Here is a 22,574-nt window from a genome sequence, read left to right as displayed (position 1 = left end):
GAGGATTAAATATCCACGCCACTTCCATTCTACAGCTACTCCCGAATTGACCCTCTCTACGGCCCCCCCAGAGCTCAGGAGACCAGCTGAAGAAGCTATTTAAAAGGGTTCATTGGGAAATCACAAAAGTTAATGAGCGGTGCCCATCCTTCTTGCCCTTCTTGCCTGGAGAAATGAAGAAATATGTGGCTCCATAGGGATATTCTGGATGGTGAAAATCCACGAAGGCTGGTTTATCTTTTTGGACCTATCTAAAAAGCCAAATGAAATAATTAAGTGGGAGACTGGGACATTTGAGGAAGTGGTTAACTGGAACATATGCTAATGTAGGTAGATTCAGAGACATTTATCTACCTTACAAAACACATTCTCTTCTCCCAACCTGCCTTCTATGTATGTCTATGTTTAAGGAGGTTCTTACCTGAAGCTCTTATGAGTCCTAGTACCAGTCCAGAATTTGTATTAACCAACGAGAGACTATTTCCACATTAGGAGACATACTTTGTTTTAGCCTTGCTCTGGATTTCCATTGGACGCCGCGACTCGACTCTAGCGTTTCTGCATTTGGGCTTTCCTCCCCTCATTTCCCAGGCTGAAATTCGTGACATGCTTCCTGTACTGCTTCCAACGGAGGCAGCCTCCCATAATTCTTTGCCCTCTTCCCCTTTTCAAAAATGCTCTATGCAGGCCAACCCTTAACCTTGATCCGAAAACTACAACTGATCCAGAATGCAGCGGCCAGGCTCCTCACAAGAACACCATGGAGGTCCCACATCCAACCTGCTCTCCAACAACTGCACTAGCTACCAGTTGAGTTCTGGATCAGACTTAATGTTTTGGTAGTCACCTTTAAGGCCATAAACAGTCTGGGCCCAGTGTAACTGAGCGACCACCTCTCTGCCTATACCCCCCAAAGAGCTTTACACTCTGCCACTGCCAACTGGCTGGTAGTCCCAGGCCCTAAAGAAGCACATCTGAACTCAACCAGGGCCAGAGCCTTCTCCATCCTGGCCCCTCCCTGGTGGAATGAACTCCCTGAAGAGATCAGGGCCCTACCAGAGCTATTGCAGTTCTGTAGGGCCAGCAAAACAGAGTTCTTCTGCCAGACATTTGGTTGAGGAAAACGCCTCCCCATGAATGGAACTTGAATGGAACCCCGAAAACGCCTCCCCATGAATGGAACTTGAATTGACCAACCTATGAGACCATAGTCAACAGGTTATCATAGTTAATGTTGGAATAGTTATATGAAAACGTTATTGGAACAGTTATTGAAATCACTGTTACTGTTGTATTGTATTTACTTGATCCAATTGTATTAGGCTGTGCTCATCCCTTATGTTCTATGTAAATTGTTTTGCGCCTCAAGGGAGAGAGGCATATAAACAAATAAACAAACAAACAATGGTGCCTGCTTGCACCTTTGTTTTCTTTCTTTCTTTCTTTCTTTCTTTCTTTCTTTCTTTCTTTCTTTCTTTCTTTCTTTCTTTCTTTATTTATTTATTTATTTATTTATTTATTTATTTATTTATTGTTAAATTTATATACTGCTGATCCCAGCAATCTGGCTCACAAAATACAACCCCCCCCCCCCCCATATCAATAACGCAAGTACGGAAACAGTTACAGATAGATAGATAGATAGATAGATAGATAGATAGATAGATAGATAGATAGATAGATAGACAGACAGACAGACAGACAGACAGACAGACAGACAGACAGACAGACAGACAGACAGACAGACAGACAGACAGACAGACAGACAGAGTTTGCATTACAGAAGCTGCTTAAGTTCCATTGTGGAGAAGAAAAATGGGATGGAAACACGAATGATGGGGGGGGGGCAGAGACTTGCCTTTGGATCCCATTCTTGACATCTGCTAGACCAATCTCATCAGATCCCAGAAGCTAAGCAGGGGTCAGCCATGGCCTGCATGTGGATGGGAGACCTTCAAGGAACACCAGGGTCATGACGTCGAGACAGGCAATGGCACACCACCTCTGAACATCTCTTGCCTTGGAAAGCCCAACGGGGTCACCATAAGCCAGCTCTGACTTGACAGCAACTCCTCAACCTCTTTCTGTGTGCAGAGCCAATATACGGATATACAAACAGGCATTATCTCTCACATGACTAATTCAGACTCTTATTTTTCAAGGTTAGAAACCATGTGTATGGAAGTGCACACATGTAGGCTTTATGTCCAAGTCCCAGAAAATAAGCATGGTGAGAAATTTGGTGATACCAAAGCAGAAGAGAGTAGATCTAGAGGACTCATCCACAATCCGTTACTCCATGTGTTGATTTCTAGCCTGAATTGAAAAGCTGAACAGGACTTGAACTCTTTTCCTTGGTAAATGTACACAATATATTCCTTTGATCAGGAGTGGCCAAACTGTGGCTCTCCAGATGTCCATGAACTACAATTTCCATAAGCCCCTGCCAGATGAGTTAGGTTTTTCACTTTCCCACCATCTCCAACAGTTGTGAAAATACAGAGAATAAAAATTTGGCAGTACCAAAGCAGGAGCATCTAGCAGCCAACTATGGATGAATGGTGCCATCTGCTGAAAAATGTTGCTATGACAATAGCAAACAATGCGGTTTCTCTATAGCGGACAACCAATAGAGCTCTCTTTTACAGTACGAAAAATAGGGAAGTTAAGCCAGAAGCCTGATACTCCATCAGAAATTCAAAAATGTGTAGAACAGACTGAATATAAACAATAGAAACAGAGCCCTAGGGCTATCAAACCAGGAACACGGATGATTATTGACATAGCTTGGATTGGAACTGGCTATTTTTAAACTCACTCAATTCTCCTTATTACAGCCCTGTTCCCACACGGTCCCACAATCTCCAGCATAGCCTTTATAAAATGATGAATGGGATAGAGGAGGTAGAGGAAGAAGGACTTTTCTCCCTTTCTCTCAATACAAGAACTCGTGGGACACTCAATGAAATTAATGAGCAGTAAGCTTCAAACAGATAAAAACAAATCCTCCTTCACCCAAAGAGTCATTAGCATGTGGAATTACAAGCATAGATGGCTTCAAGAGGGATTTGGAGAAACATCTGGAGTGGAGGTTCCTCAGTGGCCATTAGCCATAACATATAGATGGAATACTTTGTCTGGAACAGTGATGCTCTGTATTCTTGGTGTTTGGGGGCAACAATGGGAGGGCTTCTGGAATTCTGACCCTGCTGGTGGACCTCTTGCTGGCACCTGGGTTTTGGCCACCATGTAACACAAATTGTTGGACTGATTGAGCCATTGGCCTGATCCAGCATGGCTTCTCTCATGTTCTTGGTGTTTGGGAGGCAATAGTGGTAGGACTCTGGAGTCCTGGCCCTGCTGGTGGACCTCCTGGTGGCACTTGGGTTTTGACCACTGTGGAACACTGTATTATCTTATGTTCATAAAGGGAACTCTCTCCTTCCTTTTCCACCAGCCTCCTGCTTTCCAATATAAAGTGGCTAAGATCAAGTCTAGTCAAAGTTCCTGAAGGGGGCGCTATTTCTCAATCATCTCACCTGTCCGGACTAGGCAGGAGACAGAATGAATGGCAGTGGGGTGGTCCAGTACAAGTGGGTTATACCACTGCAGACCACGGGTGGGGGAATAACATTTTTTGCATACTCTCCTAAATAAAATCCTTCCAGCAAGTCGGAAAACCAGGACCACAGCAAAAAAGGTAAAACGGCAGTTTCTTTCCTGGCTTTAATTGTTTTTTATGTTCAAAGAACATCAAAAGACAATGTATAGCTCCTCCTACCCAGCTCCATTCTGAAATGGTACAGTCCACTTTACCCCTGTGCTCTTTCAACACATTCAACTGTGTGGATTAGCCTAGGTTGTCATCGTCTCTGTGCTTCAGCCCACTGGCTTTAGAGGAGCTGATAAATGCTTCTGGAATTGTTGGCAAGGTCAGGAAATCTCTTCCCTCAGCCCTTGATGGCTAAGCTTCCCTGTCACCAGAGCCAAAGGCCGACAAGTGGAAGTAAGATAGGATGAGTGTTCCTTGTAATTTGATTGGCCAGCTTTAGGATATTTACCCATTTTTCCTTTCACATGTCTAAAAAAAGAAGAGCTGGTTTTTATATTCCATTTTCCCCTACCCAAAGAGTTCCCAAGCAGTTTACAATCACCCACTCTTCCGCTCCCCTCCGTAGACACCCTGGTGGACTGAGAGAGCTCTAAGAGACCTGTGACTAGCCCAACGTCTCCCAGCTGGCTGCACGAGGAGGAGTGGGGGGATCAAATGTCGGGATCAGTCCCCTGCTCTCTGCCATGATTGAGCCAGGCTGACCAGAGAGACTCCATTTTGTGTGTGTGTGAAATCTTTTATGCTTATGACTCTGTAGTAACTCTTTGAACCTCTACCCTCCTTTGATGACCCTGAGCTTTTCACACTGCATTCTCCCCTGCTGTGCTACTATGTTGCAAGTACCCCTGTAAACAGCTTATCTACAAAGAGAGGCGCCAATTCGACCAAGGCAGCAAAGACGGAGAGGATCTGGCAGGAAGCCCAGGATGGCACCTGGCAGGGGGGGGGGGGATATTCCTCCCTGGGGACTGGGGACCGTTTGGGCGGGAGAATTGTATTGATAACTGCTTGCTTCCCCAATATCGAACAGTCTTGACTTCAGATGTTAGAGTGCTCAGAACTACTTCCAATTAAAGCTTTCTATTAAACCAGAAGCCTTGTTCTGAGTCTGTCTGCCTTTGACATCAAACCCAGTTCTCCGGAGTAGAGCCTGCCATTCTTTAACCGCTCCACCACGATGACCCTCATAGAACTATATGGCAACCTGAATTGCCCTTACCAGGCTGCATCACATCAGAGCTTAGAAATTAAGCAGAGCCAGCCATGGTGAGTACTTGGACGGGAGACCAACAAAGAAGACGGAGGTTCGGCCACTTTGGCAAGCACCGAGGCCTGAGGTGGCCAGTGCTGTAGCATAGAGGGGAGGGGCGGCAGTGGAACTAGCCCCCTCGGGCTTCAGTGCTCACCGAAGCAGCCAAAGTGCGCCGGAGCATGCAACCCTAGGGGTTACTGTACAGAGGACGGCACTCACACCACCTCTGCTCTTCTCTTTGGCTTCGGCAGTTGTGCAGACCTGCTGTTTAAATGGGGCAAAATACCGGGTCTCAGATTGTGATTATGGTGAAGCCTGCCAAAATATTTTCCATCTGGCACAGGGATGTGAGCAAATAATGTTCTTCTGTTGCATCGGAAACCCCATGGTCCTGGGGTCATCATGAGGACGTTTGAATTTGATTAGGGTTGCCAGCGCTGGGTTCAGAAATAGCTGGAGACCTTGGGGGTGGAGCCAGGAGGGGGTGGGATTTAGGGAGGGGAGGGACCTCAGGGAAGTATAAGGCTATGGGGTCCTCCAAAGCAGCCATTTTCTCCAGGGGGACTGATCTCTGTCATCGGGAGATGAGCAGTAAAACCATGGGATCCCCAGATCCCACCTGGAGGCTAGAATTTGTCATGCACCCCCATTTTCTGCGCCTTACTGGTCTCCCGGCCTCTCTCCGGGAGCAACATGGATCCTTCCCCCTCCCTCCCCTCTGAGGCTTCCTGGACTCCTACTTCAAAGCCTTTCCACCGAGCCAGGTTGTTTATGGCTTCCCCCCCCTGCTGCGCCCCCCCCCTTATCTGGTTGCTTTAGAAACGGCCTCGATCACAGAACTGAGTCAAAACAACATCTGGCTGGCCTGAGAAAAGCCAGCCTGGCTTTTGCAACTCCTAGATCAAAGGTCCTATATGTCCTCTCCCGTGAGAATCCCTTTTCCCACCAGAACCGTTTCCCACTTTGGCCTCTCCCCCCTCATCCCCTGTATAAGGTTTTGCCTCCCTTTGTTATGCGCCTGTTATGTGTCTCTGTCAAAGTCCCTGTCTGCGTGCAAAAGTGATGTTATAGCCGGCAAAGATTCTCCAATAAAGACCTTTTCTTCTTAAATCCTCTTCGGACTCTGGTAGCTATGTCTGTTGGTTGAGTCTCCTGCTGCTGACCTGCTTGGTTCATGACAGAATCCCTGTGGAACACAACTGTAATTTTAATTTTGCTTCTTACATTTTTATACCGGCGTCCTTTGCAACACGGGGCACAGAAAACGTCACAGAAAACGTGAAATCCAATGACAGATATAACATAAATTCAGTAACTGCATCAATTAGGGTTTGGCAGCACCACGGCGTGGGGAGCTGAGGGGTGGCGCGGGCAACGGTGCGCCAGTTCGCGCATGCATACAGGCTCAGAGCCCTGCACCTGCGTGCATGCGCAGACTGGTGCGCCAGCGACCGCACTGCCCCTCCCTCCCACTGGCTGCTTCAGGCGTGAACAACAATCAACAATACCAGCAGCACATTTAACATTCCGACCAGAACCAGCAAATTGGTAAGGCCGGGATTGCCCCACAATATGTCTGGTGGGCATATCTGAATAGGAGGGGGATTCTGGAGGGCCTAATCGATGTGGTTAGTTCACTGGCCTCAACAGATGTTTGGCAGAAGAGCTCCATTTTGCAGGCTCTGCAGAGCTCTCCTCGCACCAATAGCCTTTTAAAAAGGATTTAAAAACAACTGTGCAGGGAACCACATATATCAAGAATACCGAACTTCTTTCAAAAAATGAGAAAAACAACCAGTTTCTGGTGGTTATGAGGTTAACCCAGGGGTAGTCAAACTGTGGCTCTCCAGATGTCCATGGACTACAATTCCCATGAGCCCCTGCCAGCATTCGCTGGCAGGGGCTCATGGGAATTGTAGTCCATGGACATCTGGAGGTCCGCAATTTGACTACCCCTGGGTTAACCTATCAAAACCCAAGTCTGCTAATCAGCTCAATGAAGTCTTGCATCAGCTAAGAACACACAGACGACTCATAATATTCAGAGTGTTGTCATGATCCTTCCAAGAACCAACCATGGCCAATTCCTCTCTGACAGATTAATGCCATCTGCGGGCTCTGGCATGGTGTGAGGCAGGCAGTCCCCTGCCTGTGTGCTTGGATGGAGGTAAAACGAAAAACTGTAATCCTTCCAGCAGATACAGTAGAAGGTGTTTTAGTGGGTCCCTGTCTTTTTCAGCTGTCATGAACTGCGTTTATTTTAAAGTTTCCTGGATTCTATTGAGTTTATACTTTCTATATCAAATTAGAAGAGTGGAGACTGCTGTCGTCATGAAAAACTCTTATCGTGCCTACGAGTAAGAAGAAAGTGCCAGGATTATGAGCCTCCACAGAACATTTCAATAATGTTATTTATAATTGAATTTATATACCAGTCGCACCCAGAGTGGAGGCAGCTGACATCACACAAAAAATCCTCTGAGCTTTCTAACTTTCTGTGAAATATGGAATTTTTCACTTTGATTGACCGTGTTGAAGTGTCAAGCCTCCAATATTTCCTATTAAGTACTTGTTAGTATATTGCCGCCAAGTGCCAAAATAATTCTAATTAATAAATATGTCCAGAACATAGGTGTAATTTAAAAGAAAGATAATTTATGCAAGGATTAATTAAAGTGATGTAGATCTGAAAACCCATCTCCATTTTATTCTGTTAAGTCCCAGTCTGGCAAACAGCAAAATGCACAACACCACATTAAAGTTGCCAGTTTCGGTTTAATTTCTGTGAAAGAACACTCACATAATTTTATGGTTGGTGGTGTCACCACAACATGAGGAACTGTATTAAAAGGTTGTGGCATTAGGAAGGTTGAGAACCACTGCTCTATGGCCTACATGGAGCATTCAAATATTTTCAGTGTGCGACTTGAGAACATGATAGTTGTAGCCATCGTACAATGCCTTATGGGAGTTGTCTCTTACAGACTATAGGGACACATCATATAAGGTTCTTTTTATTTCCACAAACTCATAGCTACATACAAGATGTGGCAGGTTTATTTATTTATTTATTTGTTCGTTTATTTATTATCAAGGTTGATTCTTTAGCATTGATTGTTTATGACAAACTGGTTTTAGCTGACTTTTTAAAATATTTTTTCCCTAATCTGATTTTTTATGTATAACCAAACTGATGTTGAAAAACAGCTTTAATCAACTTTTTAACCAATGAGAAACCTCTGAAACATTCTTCAGGCTTCAAGAAATTCCAGAAGTTGCACGATCATGCAGAATAATCTTAGGAAGCATAGCTGTGTACATGCCCACCCCTTTCCTCCCCCTTCAGGTCCACCATTGGCCATTTGGGGGTGGGGTGAGTCTGCATGACTTGACAAATAGTTAACCAATTTCAAAAATATATAAACAATTAATTAACTCTTACCATTCATGAAACTCTTTTGGGGGTCTTCAAGAAACCCCAGGGTTTCATGAAACCCTGGCTGAGAAAGCTTGACTTAAACGAATATACACGCTTTCTGTTTTTTAGAAAAGTGCATCTCAGATTTCTTCCCAAGAATAAACATGAAACTAGTGCCCTTTTCCCTAACGTTTTTCTTTTTTGCTGCTATACCAAGATGGGTAGCTGTGTTAGTCTGTCTGTAGCAGTAGAAAACAGTAAGAGTCCATTAGCCCCTTAAAGACATCACAAAATTTCTGACAAGAGTATGACTTTTGTGAGTCACAGCTTACTTCTTCGAAAAAGAACACCTAGTAGAATTTGTGGCAGGGCATGAACTTCCATGAGTCATGGCTCACTTTTAAAGAACTGAGATGTGACTCACAAAAGTTCTTACCCTGCCACAAATTTCACTGGCCTTTCAAGGTGGCTACTGGACTCTTGCTTCTTTTTCCTTGGCTGCGATTTCTTTTCCTTTTCCTCCTCTTCCTTCTTTTTTTGTTAAAGCAAAATTTCAAATGGACTGTCTTCTGTCCCTTCCAAGAGGGCATGAATATCTGCAAGGCTGGCCAACCTTGAACGGGTCACCTCTCCTTCCGACTGGAAAGGAGATTCTCTGAGTCATCTCTGCTCGCTGCACGGACTCGATTCATTAAGGAGCACTTACAGAGCCGTTCCACTGTTTCCCTCACTTGCGCCTTTTGCCGGCAGCCTGCTGAGGACTGAGTGCTGCAGCCATTTCGGAAACAGGGGCCCGCTGAGCAGGGAGGACTCCTAGTAAATAATGTTCCAATTAATAAGATAATTATACAGCCAGGGAAGGCTTTATGGATGGGCTCTCCAAGTACACTGCTATTCTTAAGACATCTGTGAAGGCTGCATTAACCTTGTCTCTTTGTCTTTAAAGTTTAAGATTTAGACATGCTGGAAAACAGCCTCGTGATGACGCCAGTGTCCACAGCAAACTCAAAGGTCCTTCCGATAAGCCTTTCTTTGCCGCACAAAGCGGAGAAACAAATGCCAGCTTTTGAATTTACACATTCCTTTCGGCGAGGTTTGACAGAAACGAAAAGGAAAACTGAGCAATCTTAGCGCACACACGGACAATCTTCAGTGTAGAATATTTTTGTCATCAATTTAAGATGAGTTCTGTAAGGCCAACAGCAGATGTGATCCCTAGGGCTGCCAGCCTCCAGGGGGGAGGAATTACAGCTCATCTCCAGTCAATGTAGATCAGGCCCCCTTGGAGAAAATGGAAGCTTTGGAGAAGGACTCTACGGCATCGTACCCCAATGAGGTTCCTGTCCTCCTCAGACTCTGCCCCCCACATCACCAGGAATTTCCCAAACTACATCTGGCAAGCAGTGGTCAGAGGGAACCTGGAAAACATATCTGGACGTGGTGTGGTGATAGAATATCTGACTGAAATGCTAGGAGACATGAGTTCGAATTCCCACTACTCCTACTGGAGAACTCTCAGAATTACAACTCATCACCAGGCTACATAGAGGAGTTCCCCTGGAGAAGATGGCTGCTTTGGTGGGTGATTTCCATAGCGTTAGGTCCTGCTGATGTACCTTTCCTCATTGAACACGGCCCTCCCCAGGCTCCACTCCCTAATTTCCAGAAATTTCCAAAACCAGAATTGGCAGCCCAGTCACCCTCAGCCAAACTTGACTCGCAGAGTGGTTGTGGTGGTTGTGAGGAAATGGAGGAGGAGCTCTGCTTTGAGTTCCTTCCACAGACCATGCCTGTGCCTCCAAAATCTCCCCCCCCCCTTCTTTCTCTTAAACATCTCTCCCCTTCTCCTCAGGCAATTCCTGTAGCTCCTCCAGAGGGACAAAATCTCTCCCTCCCAAACTACACTGAAGGTTTGCTAGACACTGAAAAATGACTTCCAGAGAAATATACAACAAAGGTCTCCCACTGTTCATTCGTTCGTTCACTCATTCATACTTATATACCGCCCTCCCCTGCAGCCCCAGATGGTTTACATAGAACAGGGGTAGTCAAACTGCGGCCCTCCAGATGTCCATGGACTACAGTTCCCATGAGCCCCTGCCAGCATTCGCTCATGGGGATTGTAATCCATGGACATCTGGAGGGCCGCAGTTGGACTACCCCTGACATAGAACATGGGGGAACATAGGGATAAGTACAGTATAATTCAGTAATAACACTGGAAAAAACAGGTCATAAAAATGTCCAGTGAATATACAGAATTTGTCGGAAAGAATATCTACACACCTAAAGACTCGTCCCCATTGTCATAACTGGTTGATGGAGTTTCTTTTTTTTAACCTGCTTTACATGGCCTGTGATTTTGGCGTGGAGTCAAAAGAATCTTGCAGAGCTTATGAAGCTGTCTCTTTAGAAGGCTTTTTAATCAGTCACTGAAAAACCGCTGTGCAATTGGATTTGGGGTTCTGTTTGGTCCAATATGCTTTATATTAATCTCAGGTGTTCTTTCAGGTTTGGTTCTTTTAGGTGGACATATACACCTCCCTGAATGTTATTTCAGCTTTTAGCACGGGACAGAATGATGTGTCCTTCCACACATTTCGTCCCTCGGCTAGGGTTGACGGGACAAATGGCGGGTACACAAACATGCAAATAAACAAATTAATTAGAAAGCCGAATTCATTTAGGACCTCTGGGAGATAGCTTAGCTCATCCATTTAAAAAGGATTAATTGTGAACGGGTTAAATTTATTTATTTACTTTTGTGAATTATTCATTCTGCTTTTACAGTGTTTTCAGGGGACAGAACTTTTCATTGGTAAGCTATGGGCTGAGATAACTGAGCCCACTATATTTAAAGCACTATTGCAAAGACTTTCCAGCACTATCTCCTGTTGCATAAATATAGGTTTTCTTATTTTTCATTTCTGTTAAGATAGCTGTGTATTCACTGTCTAACAGTACCACCTAGTGTTGAAGTTTTATACATATATTGATTCAGCAGCTACAGGTCAATTGTATCCCATGTGGTATGAGGTTAATATCATCTGTGGTTATGTCATTTTGATGACTCACAGGTCTCACATATTAAAAGTAATATTCTAAGAAGTCATATGGCTTCGTGATTATTTTAAGCTCCATAGTTTTTGCTTATCATTTGGTAATGGCCGTCTTGGACCCATTACGCATGTACATCTTCCTGCAGATTTTTTGAGCAGCAGGCCTTTAATCTTGACTGGATTCTATGCCCACTTCATACACTATTCTTTATCTACCAGTGTATTTATTCTGCAGCTACAATTTTAAAATACACACTTTGCTAAATCAGGGTGGAACATCATTTGTGACCTGTGGGGCATGGTATAAAAAGTTTTTATTAAAAAAATTAATTAACACAGTTCTTTAACAATTCTTGGAGAACAGGTTGAGTTCCAGAAGATTGGAGGCAGGCAAATATTGTCCCCATCTTCAAGAAGAGAAAAAAAGGAGGATCCAGGTAACTACTGACCCATCAGCTTGGCATCTATAGTCAGCAAAGTTTTAGAACAAGTCATTGAACGATTGGTCCTTGAGCAGTTAGAGCAGATGTCAGCACAGGTTTCTCAAGAACAAGTCACGTCAGACTAATCTGATCTCTCTCTTTTTTTTTTAGAAAGTTACTACCTTGCTGGATCAGGGGAATGCTGTAGACATAATTTACCTTGATTTCAGTAAAGCTTTTGATACGGTTCCACATGACATTCTTGTTGATAAGTGAGTAAAAGGTATATGGGTCCTGTTAGGTGGATTAATAACTGGTTGACAGATGGCATCCAAAGTGTGCTATCCCCTTGGAGAGGAGTGACAAGTGGAGTATCTCAGGGATCTCTCCTGGGTCCTGTGTGGTTCAACATGTTTATAAATGATTTGGATGAAGAAATAGAGGAGGTGCTTATTAAATTTGCAGATGATTCTAAAATGGGAGGGGTAGCAAACACAGTAGGAGACAGAATCAGGATGCAGGATGATCTTGGCAAGCTGGAGAACTAGGCTAAAATGAATTTCAGTAGTGATAAATGTAAAGTTCTACATTTAGGCAAGAAAAATCAAATACAACATTATAGGATGGGGGAGACTTGTCTTGGCAGTAATATGTGCAAAAAGAATCTAGTCTTAGTGGACCCATACACTGAACAAGAGTCAGCAGTATGACTCAGTGACTAAAAAGGCGAATGGGATTTTCAGAAGTATCAGAAGTATAGTATCCTGATTGCACACGGTGATGGTACCACTTTACTCTGCTCCCATTAGACCTCACTTAGAGTACTGTGTTCATTTTTGGGTGCCACAATTGAAGAAGGGTGTAGGCAAACTGGAGCATGCCCAGAGTAGGGCAACAAGAGTCCCATTGGATAGAATGGATCAGATGGGGGCACCCTCTTTCAGAACCCCTGGAAGTAGACCCCATGGTCCAATCATTGTGAAAGTTGGAGTGGGTCAGGGAGAGCCAGGTCAGTGTGGTGTAGTGGTTAAGAGCAACAGCCTGTAATCTGGAGTGTTGGGTTTGATTCCCCCCCTACTCCACATGCAGGAGGCTGGGTGATCCTGGGCCAGTTCTCTCAGGGATGCTTTAAACAGTGCAGACATGTGAACCCTATTTTTAAAAAATACATTTACAATTGGTTTCAACAGTACCACCTCTTTGTTGCTGTAATCATCCAACCATTAAACGACCCAATAAAACCCACATGACTAGTTTATTGTTCTTAGTATAAAACTGAGCGAAGTGTTCACACATTAAAACAGCCCTTACAATTGGTTACCAGAATATTCCGGTCTTTACCAACCTCATGGAATTCAATACAGAGTGCCCTTGACACAGGGGTAGTCAACCTGTGGTCCTCCAGATGTTCATGGACTACAATTCCCATGAGCCCCTGCCAGCATTTGCTGGCAGGGGCTCATGGGAATTGTAGTCCACGAACATCTGGAGGACCACAGGTTGACTACCCCTGCCTTGACAGACCTGTCCCTGAGGAGAGAGTTCCACAATGAGTGGGTCACCACAGAGAAGACCCTGTCCCACATACCCTTGATGTCAAATGATGAACAGTTCTTCCCCAAAACAAGGTGTCAACTCCCAAGGAGGGGGAGACATGAGTATGTTGTATATAATCATGTGACAAGTCCTCGGATGTTTTTCCCACTACACACGTTACCAAAACAGTGTGGAAACTAGCCATTTTTTTTAAATTGGAGCCATGCTGTTTTCATGGTTTATAAATATACTCTCTTGTTATTGTTTGAGTAAGTTGTTGTCACCCAAAATAGCTGCCCTCCTTCTGAACTCCAAGGCTGATAAGCATGGGATCTCAAAACACTTGTGGGGGAAGGTAAGATCCCACCAACCTCCTCTGACCCCACATCCAAAGGCTTTCACCCCTCCCCCCACCCCCCAAAAACGAAACTTCAGGAATTTTCAGAATATGGACCCCTGGTAACCAATTAATAGGCACCAGTCCACAGTTTTACCAACCCAGTAAGAATTCCGTCTCTTTTGGCCACAGATGCCCTCTTGCCAAGGAAATGCGGTCAAGGTTTTATCCTAAGCAGCGAAGAAAGTAAATGTAAATATTTTTATCATTGGATTTGATAAATGGAGGATGGTGTTGGCACCAAGGAAATTCCAAACACACATGAAATAGAGTGGAATACGCCTTGCAAGGAAAGAATGTACATGAGAGAGAGATAAGAAAACTATGAGGAAGTGTGCAATATAAACAAGGAAAGGGTTTGGCCCGGCAAGGGCATCTTTAAACAAGGTCAATATCAGGAACATCCGAAACAGCATAAAAACAAGTGTAGGGTCAGAGATAACCCAGATATGTAGTCTACATCTTGCTTGGTGCAGAGCTAGCATTTTAAGTGCTGAACAGTGTCACTTGCAACATTTGTAACATAAACGTATGACACCAGCATCCCGATGTCCCAATTGACTTTATTCTCAGAGAAGCCTGGAAAATCAGGGACCTTTTGGGAACTTACAAGATCTCTGTACTCTCTTAATCCGTTTACGCACTGGAGGTTTCATGCAGGCTGCAGGCTGGAGTTTAAGTTGCGGCAGGTTGCCCCATCTCTTCCTGTATCCACACGGGGGAGCATTTGGCCCTGTGTGCCTCATCCGCCCCTGATTTGTGCTCCTGCTCAGGAGCTGGGGCAGTGAAGTTCCCAGTGCATAAACGGTCTTACAGAAGCTGCATGGCTGTCATGAAACAGCAGCAAAGACATTGAGAAATCTCAGATCCATCCTCCTTGCTGATGTCTCCATCCCATCTTGTCTGGTTTGCTGTGGCCTCAGTCTGTCTGTCTGTCTGTCTGTCTTTAGCGTATGTCACTAATAAACATTAAGATAGCATGACAGATGCAGCTTACTGCTGGCAGGGGAATGCCCCCCCCCCCACATTGAGCTCCCTGTCTGTATACCCAGCTTCCTCAACCAGGTGTTCATGAAACCCTGGGGTTTCTTGACAGCCCTAGAAGGATTTCCTGAATGGGTAGGAGTTAATGAATTTTTCATATATTTTACAGTTTTCTTACACATTTATTGGGGCATGTGATCATATATGATCATGTTGACCTGCCTCCCCCTCCCAAAATGGGCCATGCTGGGCCTGGAGAGGAAGGGAAGAGGAGGGGGTCTGGGTGGGCGTGTACGCAGTTAGGCTTTCCAGCCTTGTTATGCACGATCGCACCACTTCTGGGGTTTCTGAAAGCCTGAAGGATGTGTCAAGGGTTTCTCAACGGTAAAAAAAGTTGAGAAAGGCTGCTGTATACAGACGGTTGCCTCTGTGCCTATGAGGAAACGTAGTGTTTAGAAAATCAATTCAAAGTCTGAAGGAGGAGGAAGAGGAGTCTGGACTGAAATGATGTGCCCAAGAGACAGTAAGCTATTGCTGGCTGTTGCCTTGGGGCCAAATCATGTGGTCCTGCACACACAGAAGAGAAGAAGAAGAGCTGTTTTTTGTACCCCACTTTTTACTACCCAACAGAGACTTAAAGCGGCTTACAAACATCTTCCCTTCTTTCCCCCACAACAGGCATCCTGTGAGGTCAATGAGGCTGAGAGAGCACTGAGAGAACGGTGACTGGCCCAAGATCACCCAGCTGCCTGCATATGGAGGAGCAGTGAGGAATTTCCAGATTAGAGTCCAACGTTCTTTAAATACTACACCACACTGGCTCTCTCAAGCATACCATTTGGAGACGCCTGTGTGCCCAGATCATCCATCCACAAAGGAGCTTGCTTGTTGTGCCTGGCTTTGTGTTCTGGCTTTGTTTGCTTCCCATCAGCTTCCACTAGCCAGTGGAATATCACTACGTGGTAAAATAATCTGTTCCCCCCCTTAAGCACAGACCCAGAAGACATACCCATCCTCAGGGAACTATGCCACCAAATCTGCACTTGCTGCTATTCAAATCAGGAAAATGCCCAGAATCAGGGATGGTGCCCACATAACTGCCAGGAGGGTGGGGGCAGCTGTCAGGGCCCACTGCGGCCAACCACCACAACATGCCTTGGCCTTGACCTCTCACTTGTGTGTGCTTCACCATCCAAGTGCCTCAGGGACAGGGCAACAGACTGCAGAGAACGGTGAGTGTGAGCACGGCAAGGAGGCGTGCACAGGCAGGTTGTGGAACATGCGGGTGAGTGGGTGTGGAGGGGGGTTCTGGAAACCCTCTGCTCAGTCCTCCCCACAAAATCTGGAACTTGCCCTGCTCCAACAGACACACAGGAAACGGGCTCTTCAGCTAGCAGATAGTTTATATTCCTCCTCAGCCAGAAGGAAACTTTCCTGAGGCAAAAAGTAGAGCCCGCCTCCAATTTTACTACTGGAAAACAAACACATCTACAACAGCAATGCAGAGGGTCACTGTACTGTGTGTAACATGGCATTGGCTTCACAAGCACAAATTCAGATGCCCTACATGCTTAGCGTAGTTTTGGTGTCTGTACTGAAATGAGCTATCCTTTCCTGGCAAATTATAGGATCCTGTTGTACTTATAGTAGGTTGCCAACTTCGGGTACTGTCGTTTTACTCTGGTTTGCTGGCCTGGGAGGAGCACCGTTTGGCTCTCCTGCCAGAGCTGTTCTCACAGAGCATTTCTGTCAGAGCTCTCTCAGGGTGTCTAGCATCAAGAGAAGAAGGGAAGGCAATTGTAAGCCACTTTGAGGCTCCTTTGCTTAGTGGAAAGTGGGGTCTAAAAACCAGCAGCTATTCATATTCTTGACTTTTCTGTATTTGTTGTGGGGGGGGGGCTGGATAGGAGATCCTGTGATGATGGAGCATTTCCCGCCCTCGGCTTATATGTGAGTCAATAAATTTGCCCAGATTTTGTGGTAAAATTAGATCTCTCGGCTTATATGCGGGTCAGCTTATATGTGAGTATATACAGTAAGTAACAGCTGTCCTCCATCCCAAAATGGATAAGAATTTAACTTTGGCCCTTTCTGCATGATTCTGATTATTGCTGAATTGAAGCCAATATCCCTTTAATTCACATCCTGTTCACGAACTCTGCATATTTCTTCTTTTTCCAAATTTTCCCTCAAAAACTTTTCCCTCTGCATACTAAGGAGAAAAACCCGATTGCCAAATTCACTGTGGTTTTCGTCGAGAGAACAGAATGGAAAAAAGGAGAATGCTATAAGCCGCTTTGGTTCCCAGTTGGGGAGAGAAGTGGGGTATAAATTAAGTAAATATATTAAGATTTTCCTAGACGCAATGGATGTCTTGACCCCACCCAAATAACAATATATGGGCATTTCAGATACGATGTTTCATGAGTGGCTAAGGCAATGAATTCATTTAAAGTACACAATCATAGTCACCACATCTGAGTCACTATCCTTATCTGTATGTGCTACTATAAAACAGAGGTAATTGGGGTTATCTGTGTTATGCCTACATCCCTATAAAAGTGGTGTCCCAGTCTGAAACTTCTTTTCTTACAACTTCAAAGACAATACGCAGGCCAGTGGAGACATAGAAATGTCGTTGGGTTGGATCCTGCAGCTGCATGAGAGACACCTTGCAACCCAATGCAGTCTCTTTCTCTCTCACACACAGTTGCAAATGACCTGCTGAGGGTCAGGGGGACAAAATGCCAAGTGGAATTGAGGCTGTAGGGTTAAAACACATGGAACAAGGTAATGTTGACAGTCTAAGCAATCTTTCCAGGAAATAAACCCCACTGAACTGAATGGAAGTTAGTACACCTTCCTAGTAAAGCTGTCTAGACCAGGGGTAGTCAACCTGTGGTCCTCCAGATGTTCATGGACTACAATTCCCAGGAGCCCCTGCCAGCATTTGCTGGCAGGGGCTCCTGGGAATTGCAGTCCATGAACATCTGGAGGACCACAGGTTGACTACCCCTGGTCTAGACTCTTGCATGTGGGGATGAGGATGGCAAGGTTGTCACAGGGGATATAACACATTTGAGAACCACACGAAAGCACTTTAAGTTCAGCAGTGTGCTATAACAATGCAAAAAGATCCCAGCCCCTTAAAAAAAAAAAGCTGGGATCACAACAGGGTAAACAATGGAATGCACCTGTCTAATCCTCTGTAATAACCAAGTGCTAGATCCTAAGTATTTGTTCTGCTAGTGGAGCGCCTTGCTCTGTTCTAAGGTACCTCTTTGCCTCCAAGGCGAGAGGTTGTTACGCAAATCCTGAGGATCCAAACCTAACTGGACACATGATCCAAACCTAACTGAACAGGGGGATAGTACAGAAAGATCTCATGAACTAGTAAGAAAACCCCTTTTCCAAAACAAATGGTTCCTTGTACAAAAGGCTTTGATGGTTTGGGACCAGAAATTACACCGGCTGTTTGTAGAAAGTGTGGTACTCACATTTTTATGGCATTTCTTTGAAATGGATCTCGACAAAAATGTCAGCAGGATCCTTTCTTTGGGTAAGATCCTGAATTCTGGAACCTCAAGCAGTTGAGAGCCAGCTTGGCGTAGTGGTTAAGAGCGGTGGCCTCTTAATCTGGAGAACCAGATTGGATTCCCCACTTCTCCACAGGCAGCCAGCTGGGCGACCTTGGGCCAGTCACAGTTCTCTCAGAGCTCTCTGCCCTGCCTACCTCACAAGGAGTGTGTTGTAGGGGAAGAAAGGGAAGGCGATTGTAAACTGCCCTGAGACTCCCTCAGGTAGTAGAAAAAAGCAGGGTACATAACCCAACCCTTCTTCTGCGGAAGAAACCAGCCTTCCCACCCCGGTTAGTGAGTGTCCATAGGATGGCACTGCAAGTCACTTTCCCTTCAGACAGATCAGCCGTGATGGATGGCTAAAGCCGAGTGCTGAGTCACGTCTCCTCTGGGAAGCCTCCCTTGCCAGCCCCGAGGCACCCAGGACAGCTCAGTCAGGCTGCAGGCAGTTTCTACCGCTAAGGGTGGGACGGGAGGCAGCCAGACACAAACACAAGCACTCCACGAGGTTGCAGGGCACTCACGTTGGGGCAGAACTCTTTCCCCTCCCGGCCACACTGCCTGAACCGATTTCTCTCTCCCAGCACCTGTGGAAATGGACCCCTTTGCCTTCTCCGAGCAGCATCAGTAGGTGAGAAGCATCCATTTTGCCTTCCGGCGTGTATCTCTCTCCCCAAGCGACGGGATCAGCGCCTTTCTGTGTGAGATGGGCCAACGAGCGGCAGCCCAATTACGGCAACCCCAGCAAGGGAAGTGCGAAGCAAAGGAGTTGGCCATGGCCTTCCCCCTGCAGAGCCTTCCTGGGTGGGCTCCCTTCCAAGTGCCGACCCTGGTCAGCTGCTGGGATCTGACAAGACTGGGGCGATTCCACACTGCCTAGAACAGGGGTAGTCAAACTGCGGCCCTCCAGATGTCCATGGACTACAATTCCCAGGAGCCCTTGCCAGCATTCGCAGGCGAATGCTGGCAGGGGGCTCCTGGGAATTGTAGTCCATGGACATCTGGAGGGCCGCAGTTTGACTACCCCTGGCCTAGAAGTTTCTTTTCCGTCTTCTAATTCCCAGATAGAAGCAGGAGCTTTGGGGATGCCCAACCAGTAAGGTAAACTTTAGGATATGGCAGAGACCGGTCAACAGCGAATGCTACAGGCTAAGTTATTTATCATTAATTCTTATTTTTGCATGTGCCAAGCATAGAGTTAAAATCAAACCAGTCATTGGTGAATCGGCACACTGCCGGCAATGCTCACTTGCGATGCACCCGAGGGGAAGGGGGTTAAATAAGGAGAAGAAAAGAGCTGGGGTTTTTTTTACCCCACTTCTTCTGAAGGAGTATCAGATCAGCTTACAGTGGCACACAGTGGCCCACTCCTAAGTGTTGTTGCACAGGTATTTGCGGACCTGCACCAAGAATTTAACTAATGCTACAAATAGTGGGGAGGGAGGAGATACCCACAAAGCAGTTATGGGAGAGACAGTGTGGCACAGTGGTGGCCTCTAATCTGAAGAACTGGGTTCGATTCCCCATTCCTCCTCCAAAAGCAGCCAGCTGCATGGCCTTGGGCCAATCACAGATCTCTCAGAGCTCTCTCAGCCCCACCTACTTCACAGGGGAGAGGGAGGGAAGGCGATTGTAAGCTGCTTTGAGACTCCTTTGGGTACTGAAAAACCAACTTGTATTCTGAATCTATCCTGGTACCAACCTTCTGGCCTGTCAGACTCACATACCGGTTCTTTCTGAGGGACTGGGGGTGGGAGCAGAGGGTCTGTTGTGGGAGGAGGAAGAGTACAGAGGAATTGAGAGGAAGGCGGCAGCACAGAATGCTGGGTTTCTTCACTCGCTCGCTGTGTTTACGTGTGTGCACAACTGTGAGGAAATGTGAGCATTCAGGCGCTGTGAGCAAGGGCAAAAAGAAGTCTCACATATCTTGTTTTTCAAATTCAATTCAGCTGCCTTGCAGAACTTGCACACACAGAGAGGTGTGTGTTGTCCCCTCTTGCTTTCTTAGAAATCTCACAAGTTTTTACTGTTTCACAGTCCTGTCTCTTCAGTAGCGGCTGTTGGCTCCTTAACTGACTCTCAATGCTGGGACATTTAATACTAAAGGGGTGCCTCTGGGCATGTGCAGAAAGCTCTCAGCTGCAGCGTACCTGCAACTACCTGCACACATTGGGCAACAGAACAGGTGTTGTTGTTGCAATGTTTGTTTGATTGCTTTATATATTTTTATAACAATGGTCGCCACCTGCTTTAGGAGAAATGTCATAGACCCATTGTATACGGCACTGGTCAGACCACACCTGGAGTACTGTGTGCAGTTCTGGAGGCCTCACTTCAAGAAGGACGTAGATAAAATTGAAAGGGTACAGAGGAGAGCGACAAAGATGATCTGGGGCCAAGGGACCAAGCCCTATGAAGATAGGTAGAGGGACTTGGGAATGTTCAGCCTGGAGAAAAGGAGGTTGAGAGGGGACATGATAGCCCTCTTTAAGTATTTGAAAGGTTGTCACTTGGAGGAAGGCAGGATGCTGTTTCTGTTGGCTGCAGAGGAGAGGACACGCAGTAATGGGTTTAAACTTCAAATACAACGATATAGGCTAGATATCAGGAAGAAATTTTTCACAGTCAGAGTAGTTCAGCAGTGGAATAGGCTGCCTAAGGAGGTGGTGAGCTCCCCCTCACTGGCAGTCTTCAAGCAAAGGTTGGATACACACTTTTCTTGGATGCTTTAGGATGCTTAGGGCTGATCCTGCGTTGAGCAGGGGGTTGGACTAGATGGCCTGTATGGCCCCTTCCAACTCTATGATTCTAAATGTCTCTGTACAGATCGGATCCAAACCAATCTCTTCTTCTTTTCCTCTAGGAGTCTGACAATGTTTGCCATGGACACAGCTGCATCCGACGATGTAGCCAATCTAACCGACACGCTCCTGAATTACGACCTTGCTGTTTTCGGGAACTGCACCGAAAACGTGGAGGAACTCCGACAGGCCTACCTGCCGCCGCTCTACGGCTTAATCTTTGTCGTGAGCTTTCCGGGCAACCTCATTGCCATTTCGGTGTACGCTTTTAAGATGAGGCCCTGGAAAAGCAGCACCATCATAATGTTCAACGTGGCCTGCACAGATTTACTGTACCTCAGTAGCCTCCCGTTCCTGATTCACTACTATGCCAACGGAGAGGACTGGGTCTTTGGGCCCTTCATGTGCAAGTTCGTCCGGTTCGGCTTCCACTTCACCCTGTACAGCAGCATCCTCTTCCTCACCTGCTTCAGCATCTTCCGATACTTGGCGGTCGTCCACCCCATGCGGACCTTTCACTATCGGAAGAGGTCGTGGACTATCGTGGCCTGCGTGGCCGCTTGGGCCGTCTCGCTGGCGGTCGTGACGCCCATCAACCTTTTGATCACCGCCGCGGAGCAAGAGAACAAATCGATCTGCCTCGACCTTACTAGTTCTGAAGACCTGGATATGATTCGGTGGTACAACTGGCTTTTAACGGGCTTGATTTTCTATATCCCTTTGATAACTGTGACTACTTGCTATGCCCTGGTCATCTATACCTTGGCTACAGGGCCCCACGTGCAGAATCCTTATAAACAGAAGGCGCGTAAACTTGCCTTCCTCCTCCTGGCGGACTTTTTTGTGTGTTTTCTCCCCTTCCATGTCTTTCGGATTGCCCGAATTGAATTAAGGCTGTACCCAGTCAGCTGTGAGGTTGAACACCGAATCCATGCCATCTATGTTATTAGTCGACCGCTGGCTGCCCTGAATACATGCACCAACCTTCTGCTTTATGTCATCATCAGTGATAATTTCCGGCAGGCTGTTCAATCTCTTGTCAGATGCCGGTTTAGCAACTACCTGCAACCAACAGGGAGTAACAGTGAACTGAACAAATCTGGGATTATATTAAAATTATGAATGGGTGCACATCTCTTCCCAAACTGTGGCTCTGGTTGTCTCGTGATAAAATAACTCTCTGAGTGTAAAATGCCACACATGCCTCTGTCCAGTCTGTCCATGAGGGCACATGAACCACAAGCAAGGCAGATTCATAGGAAAGGCATCGTTCTTGCACAGAACTCTTGATTCAGTGTGCGGAATACCTGGCTGGTTCAAGTTTCTTTCCTATCCAGGAGAGGTTGAACCAGCTGCCATTTTGTTTTCCCAAATGCTGAACAGAGTAGTGTCATATTAAATGAGTAGGAGTTCATCAGGATACTATTATCGCTTTCTGCTTATTTACTAGATTAATCACCTGCATTTCTCACCAGGACTCCAAGTGGAATACAGAATTTTCAAAACAGTGTCTG

General features: G+C 45.9%; 1 protein-coding gene across 2 annotated transcripts; it reads left to right on the top strand.

Annotated features, from left to right (window-relative positions):
- Window positions 1-11,951: 11,951 nt before the first annotated feature.
- On the top strand, window positions 11,952-22,195 carry LOC143840779 (2-oxoglutarate receptor 1-like). Of its 2 annotated transcripts, none has more exons than XM_077344281.1 (2): window positions 11,952-12,036; window positions 21,123-22,195. In XM_077344281.1, exon 2 carries the CDS (start codon window positions 21,133-21,135, stop codon window positions 22,180-22,182), a length of 1,050 nt encoding a protein of 349 aa, XP_077200396.1. In that variant the 5' UTR covers window positions 11,952-12,036; window positions 21,123-21,132; the 3' UTR covers window positions 22,183-22,195. The 2 variants fall into 2 exon arrangements, with proteins under 2 accessions (XP_077200396.1, XP_077200395.1); XM_077344280.1 differs by lacking the exon at window positions 11,952-12,036 and adding an exon at window positions 18,780-18,890.
- The last annotated feature ends 379 nt before the right edge of the window (window positions 22,196-22,574 follow it).

Source organism: Paroedura picta, chromosome 6 (assembly GCF_049243985.1).
Source record: "Paroedura picta isolate Pp20150507F chromosome 6, Ppicta_v3.0, whole genome shotgun sequence".
Taxonomy (NCBI): Eukaryota; Metazoa; Chordata; class Lepidosauria; order Squamata; family Gekkonidae; genus Paroedura; species Paroedura picta.
This window is presented reverse-complemented; position numbering and strand designations above follow the sequence as displayed.

Coding starts and splice junctions, on each gene's coding strand:
- LOC143840779 (XM_077344281.1), top strand. CDS start 21,133: ATGTTTGCCATGGACACAGCTGCATCCGACGATGTAGCCAATCTAACC.